Source organism: Ascidiella aspersa, chromosome 1 (assembly GCF_963924565.1).
Source record: "Ascidiella aspersa chromosome 1, kaAscAspe10.2, whole genome shotgun sequence".
Classification (NCBI taxonomy): domain Eukaryota; kingdom Metazoa; phylum Chordata; class Ascidiacea; order Phlebobranchia; family Ascidiidae; genus Ascidiella; species Ascidiella aspersa.
This window is the reverse complement of record NC_139447.1, coordinates 13,860,081-13,873,914: the sequence shown is the minus strand read 5'-3', so window position 1 is coordinate 13,873,914 and position 13,834 is coordinate 13,860,081. Positions and strand designations below refer to the sequence as shown.

The 13,834-nt window shown below is 35.7% G+C and overlaps 2 protein-coding genes across 4 annotated transcripts; one reads left to right on the top strand and one right to left on the bottom strand.

Moving 5' to 3' along the window:
• Window positions 1–302: 302 nt before the first annotated feature.
• LOC146167897 (uncharacterized) lies at window positions 303–5,517 on the bottom strand. Its single transcript, XM_083389797.1, has 5 exons — window positions 5,331–5,517; window positions 2,766–2,852; window positions 2,011–2,064; window positions 1,807–1,926; window positions 303–1,427 (listed from the first exon to the last, which is right to left on the bottom strand). The coding sequence occupies exons 1-5, from the start codon at window positions 5,338–5,340 to the stop codon at window positions 1,303–1,305; spliced, it is 396 nt and encodes a 131-aa protein (XP_083245923.1). The 5' UTR covers window positions 5,341–5,517; the 3' UTR covers window positions 303–1,302.
• A 5,071-nt stretch (window positions 5,518–10,588) lies between these two features.
• LOC146167896 (THO complex subunit 4-like) lies at window positions 10,589–12,388 on the top strand. Of its 3 annotated transcripts, XM_083388832.1 has the most exons (6): window positions 10,589–10,769; window positions 11,251–11,407; window positions 11,481–11,664; window positions 11,747–11,918; window positions 11,985–12,017; window positions 12,054–12,388. In XM_083388832.1, exons 1-6 carry the CDS (start codon window positions 10,628–10,630, stop codon window positions 12,137–12,139), a joined length of 774 nt encoding a protein of 257 aa, XP_083244958.1. In that variant the 5' UTR covers window positions 10,589–10,627; the 3' UTR covers window positions 12,140–12,388. The 3 variants fall into 3 exon arrangements, with proteins under 3 accessions (XP_083244958.1, XP_083244957.1, XP_083244956.1); XM_083388831.1 differs by having other exon boundaries at window positions 11,985–12,388; XM_083388830.1 differs by lacking the exon at window positions 10,589–10,769 and having other exon boundaries at window positions 10,776–11,407; window positions 11,985–12,388.
• Window positions 12,389–13,834: the final 1,446 nt, after the last annotated feature.

The window sequence follows — 13,834 nt, the reverse complement described above, 5'->3', positions numbered from 1 at the left end:
GGCTGCCCAAAGTTTTAAATAGGAATATCCGATGATATCTGTTCGTAGCCGATGCCAAGTGGTGGTATCGATACTCGTCCGAAACTTATAGGGCAGCATAGGTGTCGATCCGATGTCAAATTAATATAGGAATTTCAGAATTAATATAGGAATTTCAGAAATGATTTGAGATCCAACCGAGCAATTTTATCAGGAAAGGACCGAGCGATTCTATTTGGAAATAACCTGACAAAGGGGCATTTAAGCATTTCAATTTCATTTATTTTGCTTGGTTGAGCATAGTAATGACGTCATTTCATATCAGATCGAATCGCAATATTTTTGTCAAAAATATCGGGTATCGCAATAGAATATCAAGTATCGGACATTCATCTGTAAATTTCATTTCCTTACTAAAGCGGATCAGAAGACATTTAGGGCCATTAAACAGCAATTTGAAAGTGAAACCTGACAATTTCGCTTATTTCCTGCTTAATTTATTCATATCGTATCAATACCAGCATTGTAAAATTATTATATTTTTTCTCTGACAAAAATTGACCTAGAGAGAAACACCAAGAAAACTACGGACCACGGGACAGATCAGGCCCACAAAGTTAATTCTAGCGGCCCGCGGCATATTTTCTTAATGATGATGACAGTTCAAATACTGTCGGGTGCAATTAAGTAAATTTTGATGAAATTGTATAAATGAATAACTATTTTATAAAGCTATAGCTACACTTTTGTTGGATAGGTGTTTATATTTCCTTCGTTTTAACGAGAAAAATCAGGTTAATAATGTTCGACACAATTTTTTTGTATTCGGCCCGCTGTCGTCAATCCCTACTGTAATACGCCCCGCGATGGCCGGGCCGTACAGTTATTCGGCCCTTTACGAAAAAAGTTTGGTGAACCCAGATTTCAACTAAAGTGATGTAGAATACAAGTACAATCCAAACCATTTTTTGGCGGTAAGACGAACATTTTTCAAGTAATTAAAATGTGAGTTACAGTTTTCATAAAAGTCTTAAAAAAAAACTTTTGTTTTGTAAATTGTAATGCAAATTACTGCACAAAAAAACGGTTTACTCTGGGATGCGGTAAATAACCCTCAGACTCAGTGGAAAACAAACATAACAATAATAGTCTAAATCTAAATACAATGTTAAAATTATTGGAAACAACTGCTAATGGAGTAAAGGTAAAAATAGAATTTACGTTTTTTGCCAAGCTTTAATATTTCATATGCAATAAATTCTTTAATGATTAGAAATTTTGCAAACTGAGGAAGGCACCGGATAGTCTATGTTTAAAATTGTGTTATTTCCCCTCCCCAGGATCGACGTCAAAATAAGGATTCGCCTTGTATGCTGAGTCATCACTCTCAGGTTGCCTAGTCATGGATGTTATTCCGGTTGGATCTTGCTGTTCTCTAGGTTGATTTTCTGAAATCAATGTATGATGTTTTCACAATAAGTTCGGACATTCGTGGTCAGTTTTCATGACACCATTTAATATTGTTACGTCGTACGTTTATATCAGAAACTTATTGACATAATGTTTCGAGTATCGTTTCTAAAGGGTGATACAAAATGAGAAGAATATTTTAAACACGTTTATGAAATACTGTATGTGTAGGCCAAGTCACTAACAAAATATTTGACTGCCTAGTTTTCATTCATGTTAGATTAGCAAGACAATTCGATTTAAGTCGATGTTCTTTAAAATAGGCCTAATTAGGAAAAAAGACTTGCATGCACTTTGTCATCAAATAGGGAAGATCGATTTAAAAATGAAATAGTAATTTGTTAATGAGACCGTTACCTGAAGCTGTACATTCGTTCGAATTGTTCTTAACAATGATTACAGTGTTTGACGCGTCGATTGGGCAACTTTTAAGTTCGGTGTTGTCCATTTGTAACTCGTCACATGTACTTCCACGGTCTAAAAAAACATTATTGGCAATGTGACTGATTACCTTACCCGTTTTGTCAGAACTAAAAAATATGCTTTGCAAAAAAGTCTCACCTTTCGGTTGATTGAAAAAACGCATATCGGTTTGATTGCATTTCAGTTTTTCGGCTGTAAATACAATTCGTAAAATTGATTTATGTATAATGCCTTTAGACAAAAAATCAAGAATTTTAATACGTTTTAAAAAAGTATTTCAGTGATACGTAATACTCTGTAACTTTTAATAAACATTTAGAATATACAACATCAAAAGTGTCACGACCGCGCGAAGTCTACCACGCGCGTGACATCTACGCGAATTGATAACGCTGAGTTGTGACAGCACTTCAAAATGGAAAATCGTTTGACGGACCCGACTGCGAAAAACAGTTCGGGTTGGGGTGTCGAAGATAAAATATGATTATATAATTAAGAAGCAAAACATATTTTTATTTGAAACGGTAGTTGTACGTATTTGTAGGATCATAGGCTTTTAACTTGGAAATTAAGGGTTTGTTCGGTTAGGTGGAAAATTTCTATTAGCAGCTATATACCATTAGTGTCATTTTCCGACTGTTGTTTCACGATGGTTTTATTTGGTAGCTCTTACCTTAAAAGATGTCACAAATATGGATATTCTTTTTGACAACTAAAAAAATAATGATAGGCTACATTTTTACTGAAACAGTTCGTTTCAACTTTAACATCTCTTCAGCAGTAAAGACGTGATTTTTTCTTTACTAATCCCAGTACAAACATAGGTCTACATTTTCCAATAAAAACATAATAGCAATTTTAAAACGAAACAGTCTGTTAATAAATTATATTACCGTCTTCAGCGTCGTAGCCAGATATGAAAAGGTTATGGGATCCGCCAACTGGTGAATCTTCAAGCTTACTATTTTTGATGACTAGTTCTGTGATAAAAATAGCAGTTTAGTAGTTTATTAGAATTTTTTAAATTTAGCGTATTTTCTTCCTATAAAGATATACAAAACTGCGCTCTGATAAACCAATTTACAGCCAGCTGCCCTAGAAACTTTCTGTGATATTGATTCGGAGCGGATTAAATTAAAGCGAACGAAAGTTTGGTTGAAAAAAATAAGCAATAAGTCGACATATAATTTTGACCCTGTTGATAACAATTGTACATTTAACTGGGCGACTTGGATAGACCTGCGAAATATTACTATTTTATTTCAGAAACATCGTATACTCAAATAATATTATAATAATAAAGAACTATTATATAGAAAGCATTTTTAACATTGTTTGTTAAAAATATCAATATTTTTAAAATGTCCAAGCAAGGGCCCTTCTATACTTTGCAATTAGGTTTTGGGGTTATGTTTTTTTGACTTACATATGTTTTTCTACATGAAATGTATGTGACACCCCTGTCTTATTCTTGAACGTTGTACCAACCTTTAACCGTTACGTAATACATAGCTAATAAAAAATGACTCAGATTCAACAATACATTTGGCTGCGATTAGCAAAGAGTGGTTACCCGGCCGATGTATAAAATTCAACTAAGTCAAGTACTCTGATTTAACGAATGGATTTTTTTGCGTCATGTCATAAAAAATATCTTATTCCCCAAACTTCGATTAGCAGGTGAATAAATAAAATATAATTTTAATAATTAAAATTTCGTTTACTTATATAAGTACGTGTAAAAAACGCACCTTTCTTAAAAATGTGACCTATGTTTTTCGTAATCTGTAAATATAAAATTTTTTTGTTTAGTAAAAAATTGAGAATGTCCTACGCACCTCACCACGCATTTAGGTTAAAAACACTCGCAAAAATCAGATGGGCATGGGCTCTTACAGCTCGAAATCACACAGTTCAAACCTTAAGTTATAAAAAAGGGGCCATAATAAATGTCTTAATGCAGTGGTTCTCAACCGGGGGTCCACGGACCCCAGGGGTGTCGCAAAAACTTCTTAATATACCTTCATTAAATTAATTAACGCTGGGAAATATGCTTAATCACAATCTTGGTAAGTGGCAAAATTACATTGTAACATGTTCTAAATCGCATTGATTGTGACGTAAAACTTCCATTGTGATGTAACGCAAATAAATTGAAAAATGGAAGGAAGCAATACTACAGCTCACATGTAATTGATTTGGTTTATTTATGCTATCGTTCGCTAAAATCACATGCGTCTAGCAGTTTCAAAAACACAACGACTCATTTCAAGACTTGCTTTGGAAGTGCGGTAGCAGAAATCGCATTAAAAAAGGTCATGAAGTAAATTTGTGTTGCTTGTTATTTTACTCAACATAAGGGGCACCATAGGCAGATATGCTAAATGACTAAAAAGAATATTATTACACCAACAAACTGGTCCGCGACTATTTGAAAGCATCAAAAGAAGGCCACGGGTATAAAAAGGTTGAGAACCACTGTCTTAATGTTATCATTTTTCAAAATAATTGTGTTTTTCAAGTCTGGTATACTTGTTTGCATAACTATGTATTCGTAATACAAATAGATTATTTTCAAAAAAACAAAAAGTTTCGGGAAACAGTTAAGAATCTTTGGACATAGTTTACGCGCAGTTTTAGACGGCACAATGTATACCGGTACCGGCACTATATTTTTAGAATAAAATGAGTTCATTTTATTCCATATTGTTATTCGGTAAACATGTATTGTATAACCAGTAATTGACAAGACGAGCGATCATTAAAATATCTTTTGTAACCTGACACACCCTTTGTATTTCCATAGATAATAATAAAAGATTATATATATACACGCGTTGGTTTAACCAGGTATCGCTTTTGCCACGAAAGCAAAATTGAGCGTGCCTATAATATCTTAATTTGCTTTAATATAATTTTTGTTTCATTGAAGAGAGTTAACAGCAGAAAAATCTTTTATTTACAAGCCAAGCATACCAAATCGCTCAAGTTGGCTATGATATAATTTAACTACATGAGAGGAAATTTGACTGACAGAAGGCCTTCCATTATTTTCATATGACGTAATCCCTGATGTGGAACTTGTCATATTCGTAAATAGGCTAAACGCTCACAAAAATGTAATTCATTTTCCCCCTAAACAAATCAAAAATACTGTTTAGGATTTTTTTTCGTATTGAACCTAATCCTTTTCGTTTCTACCTCGGCGTGTATTAAAAACAATTTAATGCCTAAATTCAGTTTGGCTTTCACTAAAATATACCTGAACCTTTGTCGACTGAGCGATTTGTTTAGCCTTGCGATTTGTATATTTTATCAGCGGTAATTCCGGTTTAATATGTAATCAGCAGGCCTTTTGTGGACGGCACTTTAAGCAGACAACATGGCCGATTGGCCGTGGTCGACGTGCTAGCTATGTGTTGTTTTTTGGACAATGACAGAATTTCACACATACTTACTTTTAGGCATGTTTTATTCAACAGCAAACGCATCACAATGTAAGGTCAGTATTAGGTTGTAAAAGTTAATCACATTTTATTTTAATAACTGATCTGGAATTAAACAGTTCCTGCCAAATACACCTATAATCTCTTGGCTACAAAATTTCAACAAATTAAGTCTTTTCCTTTAAACATCGCCAACGTTTAGAAACTAATAAACTAGGGCTTTCTGACAATTGACTGGTAACTGAACCGTGCTACTTGACTGAGTCATACACTAAACATGCAAAGGCAAAGCGGCGCACACAGCTCGCTAACCACACAGTGAACCTCTTAAAACTTTCAGGAAGTACAGGGCGATTTACACCAGGCAGAGTTGCCGAGCAAGGATCGATATGCGTGGCTCAAAGTTGTGGGGATAAAAATCGCAGCTTAAAATCGTACAGAAAATAAAATATATTAATTTACAATAATTAGAAAAAGAGAAAGTTTCAACAGCTATATATTGTGGGGGTTTAAGTATTCATTGTCTTAAAATTTGCCTAATTTTCCAACAAAAGGAAAATTAACCATTTTAGCAAGGTGTATTTACATACACATCAAAAGGCTTTGTGGACGGTATATTAAGAGTTAAGACAATAAGACACCGATGTCAATTACAAGTTTTCTATGGCCCAGTAAAACTAATGGTGCACTCATGAAAAATAGATGACATTCGTGGTATTTTATCCCTGTTAATTTTAACCACTTTTGTTTACTAAAGTCATGCAAAATTTGGAACATTGTTTCTTAACTTTCTTTACATCAGCCACGCCTATAGCTTCAAAACGTTTTTGGCGCACCTTGCGAACGAAGCGAGCGCGAAATTATTGAGATATACCAGGATTTCTCCCAAACTTCGTTAATACCAAAATTTGATTAAAGTATTGTACTGTTTAATAAATAGCTCTGAAAGTTTTCACCATGAGTAACACGCGAGTGCAAATACTGTACATCGTTTGCAAATGCGGTTCATTGTTACGTCACACACTACCAAGTTTATGGCTTTTTAATTATTTTGTTTACGCTTTTGAAAAGAGTTTTTGCGTTTTGCGTTTCATTTTAGTGACTAAGCACAGTTAGAAACTTTTACCCAGCATGTTTTTTCATTTTTGTATTGCAAGGTAAATGATGACAAACCCTAAACAAGCAAGATTATATATATTTTTTATCAAATATGGTATTGCAGGTACATCATTTGCCTACCGCTAAACCTACTGTGGAAACGCAATTGTTTTGAGTTGTTTAAAGTCTAATTACTTCGCTACACACAAAATTGTTATCTAGTCAAGCTGCTGCATGTTTATTAGCCGAATTATTAGCCGAATAGAATGTAAATTCACGAGTAAATTATGGAAAATCAGAAAGTTTAGTTAAAATCCAGGCACATATCTAAGTTTTATACAAAGGTAGCGTGGATATAGAATCGAACATCAGTTCTGATAAACATAGTAAAAAAATTGTGAAGGAAAAAAATGTAGCCTATGTCCGACCTGTTTTGTTGAAATCGGATCAGCCAGAATGCGCCGCGCGTCTCATCGCACCATCGAAAATAAAAATCTGGGCAACTTAAACTATAATAAAAGGCACTTTTCACGCAGCACGCCATTGTTTTACATCTTATAATGTAAAAATTACGTCACATTTTTACATAACTTTTTGACGTCATTTCTGAGTTGTTTTGGTTCCTGGACTTGGCCAATGCAACCGTGGTAAATTTGTCAGGGATTTCGCGTTTCAAAATATGGCAACCGTATCATAGTTGCGGAATCTTTAAACAATTGTATGCCTAATGACATAAGCCGAAACAGAAAAAAAGATTGGTAAAAAAATAAGTGTTATTGTTTTTAAATAATAGTTTCTGCCTGCGGCGCAGAGTCCAGACCGGTAATTTTTAACCTTTTTTTCTATCGCACCCCTTCTTTTAGACAGGTCCTGTGCCTTGTGCCTCTCTTTAGATATCAATAGGTATTCTACTAACAGCAATTCGAATTTGTCGATTACATATCAGTCAGATAACATGAAATGTTAAAGTGAATTCTTAATCGTGCAAAGCGAAACTTTTGCGGCTTTCGGCTCACATCTAAAACGTCAATTAAGGAGACATGAAGCATATGATGGAAAGCAAAACAGAACATCGCTCGTGCTCGATATATTGGCTTTTAGTTTGACAAACATATTTCATAAGGGTCATTGCCTCCACAGCAGAAAGGCTCACCAATGCAATTGCCATATACAGTAGCAATACATTATGGATTTCCTCAAACGGCAAAAAACTGACCCCGGCGCTATAGCCTGTTGTCATATAAAAAATAATACTGCGGGGAAAGTATAGAATAATGTAACGTTTATCAAAATTAAAAAAATAGTAATTTAAATAGGTCCGATAAAGTTAAATGTATTAAGGCCCGTTTACACTACAGCTGCACTGAGCTGCGCTGGGAGTGAAATTGTTTTCACTACAGCTGCGCTCAGCCGAGCTGGGCGTAAAAATCGCTCCAAACGTAACGTTTTTCTATAGCTGCGCTGGGCTCTAGTTTAGCAAACCGTGAAAATCGCTCCAAAGCGTAACTTTAAGCTAGCTGCAGCTGCTGCACGGGGCTTGAGTTTAAACGCTTTGCTCAGCTTGGTGCAGCTGTAGTGTAAACGGGCCTTTAGGCTAAATGTCCAACATAACATGTGTATTTAGACTTTGTGCTTAAAAATGTAAACAAAACAGAAAAAACGTAAATACGAAATAAAAGATTTGGGCGAAGAGCGAAATATTTTTGTAGTGACTTTGTTAAATTTGGCACAAAAATATGTTTTAGGGAGAACGTGGTCCGGTGCTCAACCCCTGAGCACAACTTAAATCTCCACCAACTGTACCAAACTGTTCAAACTATAACAAAGTCGAACTATTAAGAATGCTTTCATTTTTGCCTTGACCTGATGAAGCACGGTTGTGCGAAAGTTTGTCGAGCATGTCCGATACAATGTGTGTTTATATAGTGCCACCTGATAACCCTATTAAAAATTAGAGGCTCAATACTTTAAAGTCATAAAATCATAAACAATATTTTGCAGTTTCGAATGTGTAATGTTAAGATAAAGCAGAGGACGGCCTGAAACCAGAATTAACACCAAGCGTCGCATATGGAACTAATATAATCACCATACCGGTACAAAAAAAATTGGAAAAGAGCCTACGAATTGGTTGGCGCTCCTTTTTATCGCCGTGTATTGTGGATGGATCAATTATATGACCTGTGAAGTCACGTTTTTTTTTTTTTTTTTTTTTTTTTTTGAAGTAACTTTGTGATGCCAACTATGATTTGATTATCTGGGCCCCACACAGTTTGTACTATCGCCTCAACGGACAAACTTACGGTCTTGCAACACAATCTGCTTTCATTTTAGAGTACACCACTAACCTAATGCAATTGAGAGGTATGCAACAATTATGGGAGAAAATGCCTCTTGTTTAAAAAATGTTGGCTTTTAAAAGACCAATATTATTTTGAAAAACCATCGCATACATCGCAAAAAACGCCAGTATATAATTTAACCAAAACTTATTCATTTGGAGAGAGCGATAAGACGCGAGGCGCATGGAGTAAGACAAAAACATAATATGGATTGGCCTTAAGCGAGAAACGATTTGGCCTTTACGTAGTTAAAATAGGCTGTTTGATTAAATAAAGGTAAATAAAAAACTGTTTGGGAACACATTGCCTTATGTCCCTGGATTCACTCCTGATCAAATGGTAAAATCGGTACTCGTCAGATACTATAGGTTGACATCAATGCCGATCCAATACAAAATCATGATAGGAACTCAAGCAATAATTTGGTAGGTAGGTACCGGTACATTGCTAGATTTTATTGTAAAATGTGTATGGCATAAACTAAGGTAAACCTGCTAATACGTTATTTAGAATACACACGTATAATCTTGTTGAACAGCTTTTCGTTCATTAGACGGTTTAGTCGAGGAGCCCCAAACTGTATTTTTTGCTCATTTAAAATACGTAAATGCAAAATTTTCTCAGTTTGTTTTGTGGTGTTTCATAACAAATTATAATAAAACAGACCAAACGCGTCTTATGTTTCATTGCATCCTCAAAAGTAAAAGTTTTGTAAATCTCCTCACGCTGAAGCATTTAGCCTAACAACCCGGAAAAAATACCTTCTGAACGTTATAATGACCCTAGTTAATGACGTCATTTGACGTCGAATTTGATCGGATTGCAATATATGTGAACGAAATATAAGGAATAATATTTGACCATCCCTATTCCGTATGCTACGATGTTAAATGTTTTCCGAATAAAAATAAATAAATCAATAGATATTCTTTGCACATTCCGGTGTGAATATGAAACTCCAAGTAACTTCGTAAAAAAATTATTGCCAAACTCCGTCGAAAAATATTGCCAAACTATGTCGAGGGCAATTCTGGTAAAGAAATTACACTTAGATTGTTTGAACAGCTGCATTGAACAGAAGCAGTATTGTTGGAACCTTTTTTAGAAACCTTTCGAGCTGCATCCGCTAACATTGCGTGATATAACAATTAATGGCTCAAATTTTATCGCCCTGGAGTGATATGTCTGGAGCCTTTAAGTTGAACAATCACTTCGACTGCGCCAGTTAAAAAAAGGCGTCAATTCAAGATGGTTTGTTTTATATAAGGCAATAGTCATTGCGCATAAGTAGTAAGTTGCTGGTAAGTTCTTTGAGCAAAAGTCTCCAGGTAAATGTTAAAAATCCGTATGCAAAAATTTCGTGCGTAAGCAAAGAATAAAATGTGTAACGACAGTTCAGACTTATATTAAACTTCACTAAACATTTCGGAGTTTGTTTACTAAACTATTTTTTATGATGGTTACATGTATAAATATGTTATCAATCAAGTTTTAATGCGCGATTTACGTTTTATTTAAAATCTATTGGCGCCATGTGGTTACTAGTCGGAGTTGATTCTTGTGACGTACTAATGTCCCGGATGATAAAATCGCTACAGCTAGTTTGTTAATTTGGTTTGACCAATCAGAAGTCAGTTTCGCTATCACGTTGCAGAATCCGTTACTTTGCGAAGGCAGCGTAAAACTAGCAGTTGTGAAGTTGACCGTTTTTTGTCAGTTAAAAATATTCTAACCGCGGAGTACTCTTTAGACATTTACGAACTTCGATAAATTGTAATAGTTTTAGAACATTGCAACGATGTCTGAATGTAGATGTTTATTTTCAGATTTAAGTAATAGCAAATCGTAATTAGAACTATATATTTAAAAATGGGCGACAAGATGGATCTTTCGTTGGATGACATCATCAAGATTAACAAGAAGACCAACGTTAAAGGCAAAAGAGGAAGAGGCAGAGGGGCTCGTCGCAGTACGGGTGGAGGTGTAGGCCAAACCCGCAATAATAAGAGAGGTATATAGCCGAGGAAAAGCAGGAGATCATGTTGTTCTTTGGGAGTGTTGTTTTGGTTGAATGAAGATGGTACATCAGCACGCAGGGATGAAGGACTAAAATGTGAACTAAATGTGCGAAATAAAAGTGTGCTGCCAGGTCAATGTGACCTCGGCCTTATAGATGCCTTTACATACCAATTTGAAAAAATTGGAAGTGAAAAGGCTGCACACATTTCAATTCACAGCCTATGGCTGGTGAAATCGCAGGCGAAATCCACAAATAACCTGCTTGTCAATGTCAGCTGGGCAGGTTTATAGTAGTGCAGTTTGTTGGGCAGTTAATATTGCACCAGTCTATTCCGTGTTTGTTTCATATCAGTCGCAGTCAACAAGTTGTTTCTACTTGCTCACTCGAATCCCAACTGTAACCACTTTTTCCACTTGCAACTACCATGCAGCTGTTTACCCCTCGTTATTTGGAAAACCCTCTCTTCTGTTAGGTCGTGGACGAGGTGGCGGCGGCGCCCGTGGAAGAAGCCGGTCTGCTTCAGCTCCTTACACAAGATCAGGAAATGTTCCCAATGACAAATGGGATCATGACATGTACAGCAACAAACAGGGAAATCAGCGAAAAAGCTTTGGTGGTGGTGATTCTAGGTATGTTTGATTTTGTTGGTTCTTACTCTGCGATTTGTCACAAAACTAACCGTGTTTGCTTTTTGTTATTCAGAGGTGCAGGTGGAAGTGGGAAGCTGATTGTTTCAAACCTCGATTTTGGTGTCTCTGATAGCGACATCACAGAACTGTTTTCTGAATTTGGGGCTTTGAGACAATCAGCTGTCCATTATGACCGAACCGGTAGATCACTTGGAACTGCTGATGTTCATTTCGAGAGAAGATCTGATGCTGTAAAGGTATGTTTGTGTCATTATTGTTTTACTTAGTAGTCAAAATAACCATTAATTTTATAATTTTAATTATTTATTTTATTTGTAGGCATTGAAGCAATACAATGGAGTACCTCTCGATGGCCGCACCATGCAAATAAAATTTTCTGATGGAAGTAGTAACAACGCTTCATCATCACAAGACTTTAATGGAAGAATTGGCCAGAAGAAAGGAGGTTATGGTGGTGGCGGAGGCGGAGGCGGAAGCAACAGGGGACAAGGTAATATATGCCTTTCTATCTTAAATTTGAAAACTTGTGCAAAAAATGACCAATTTTTTTGTACAGGAAACAGAGGACGTGGAAAAGGTAGAGGCGGCAGTGGCAGCACAAGAGGCGGCAGTGGCAGCACAAGAGGTGGCGGTCGTCAGCAGAAGAAACCAGTGTCTGCTGAAGAGTTGGACAAACAGCTGGATGACTACATCTCTAAGATGGAGGAGTGAAGCAAAGGCCTATCACAACTGCCATAGTTCAAATTTTTATTACAGCGCTTCCACCACTAGCGCTTAACCTGCCAGATGAAAAATTGTGGTCCCTATTGCCCACCCCCTGGGTTTTTTAGCATGCGACTGTTAACCTGCATTATCTTCTAGATTAGCATAGTCATTGGTGGTGTCTCACGATTTTTATGAAGCGTAACAAACCTTTTTCGTCTTTTTATTTTCCATTTCAATACACCTGTTTTTATTGTAGTGCTGCTAAACTTCGCAGTGTACAGCTTGCAAAGTTAAGTCAAGAAACAGAAGATGTTATAGATTCTCAATTGGTTTGTGAAAAATCGTTTTTGAACTTCCTGCAGAATGTCAGCTTGTGTTTAGCCACAAATAATTGAGTTTCAGACGCCTATGAGTGTGAAGGTGTTTTAACCCCCGTTATAAGCGGAAGAAGCATGACAATTAAGAAAAAATTAGCAACTTGTTTCGGCAATTGTTTTTCGCTGAAACTACGTCTTTTTTAAGTTCAAAAACCGTCCGGTCTAATTTTTCCATCTTTAACAAATATTCGTTCTTTTCAGTCTTAAATGTGATTTTCGGTGGCTAGCCTAAATAGCGTAACCCACGGCAAGGCAGTTTTCTGAATTAGTTTAATCGTTCGTTTAAAATGTTGTACCTTCAACAAAAACATAAGTGGGGGAGAAATATCAAGGTCTATTCAAAGAAGTACGTAGGCTATATTGGTTAAAAGAGTTACTCGAAAAGTACAAAAATTGCACCTACTTTTTGTATTGGCATTGCTACGAGAAGGTGTGGTATTCGGTGCCCTCGTCAGATTAAATAGGCTTAATAAATCTCAGAAGTTAAAATGGATACCATGTGGTTCTCTACCTTCCATTATAAGCGGGGATAAATCGTAATATACCTTTTGCTTACAGAGCAGCAATTAAAAAAGCAGTTTTGCGTTATCATTAGGGCCATTTTTATTTTAACCTAAAAAAAAAAAATTTTAACTTTATTTTTATCAAATTTTAACTTTATTTTACCATAACGAAGTTGCTTGTTTGTAGAGGCCACAGTTCTTCCTTGAATTGATGCCAGTTATCCAAACATAATATTTTGTCGATTTCAGACCCAACTTTTTTTTTTTTTTTTTTTTTTTTTATGGATTATAAAAAGTGCATATTTTTTTGGCGATAGATTTAGCTTGCTTAGGCATTTTTGTATTCCAGAATGTCAGTAGGCCATTCCTAAAATTCAAACTGTTGATCTTTCGAAAAGACCACAAAGTGTTTTATAAGAATTATTTAAATACGTAACAACCAATAAAAAAATGGACGATTTGCGATTAAAGTTACTGCTGATCCAAGTGGGCATTGTGTCATTTTGCCTGCTTTTATAGGTTAATGTGGTTTAATTGTGTCGCAGTTCCTGATTTACAATGCTTCCACGGCGATTTTTACCAAAACTACTTACAAGAAACACAAAAACGTTGTCAAAAGCCATAATTTGACAAATTTTGACTTTATTAATAAATTTTAACTTTATTGTAAATTTTAACTTTATTTTAACCTATAAACTTCTTAGTAACAGTCCCCTAGGTGCTGAAAACAACTTTATTCTTTGATTCGTGGACAGACGAAAAATTTTAACTTTATTGACTTTTGCGGGCCCTAGTAATCATACTCGAGTTCCGACTCCGCA

Bases quoted from the DNA above. Each gene is read 5' to 3' on its own strand.
- LOC146167897 (XM_083389797.1), bottom strand. The intron at 1,927-2,010 runs GTGAGACTTTTT...ATGTTTTTTTAG, and splicing joins TTTTTTCAATCAACCGAAAG to ACCGTGGAAGTACATGTGAC. The intron at 1,428-1,806 runs GTAACGGTCTCA...CATTGATTTCAG, and splicing joins GAACGAATGTACAGCTTCAG to AAAATCAACCTAGAGAACAG.
- LOC146167896 (XM_083388830.1), top strand. From the start codon at position 11,046: ATGTCAGCTGGGCAGGTTTATAGTAGTGCAGTTTGTTGGGCAGTTAAT. The intron at 11,408-11,480 runs GTATGTTTGATT...TTTGTTATTCAG, and splicing joins TTTGGTGGTGGTGATTCTAG to AGGTGCAGGTGGAAGTGGGA. The intron at 11,665-11,746 runs GTATGTTTGTGT...TTTTATTTGTAG, and splicing joins GAAGATCTGATGCTGTAAAG to GCATTGAAGCAATACAATGG.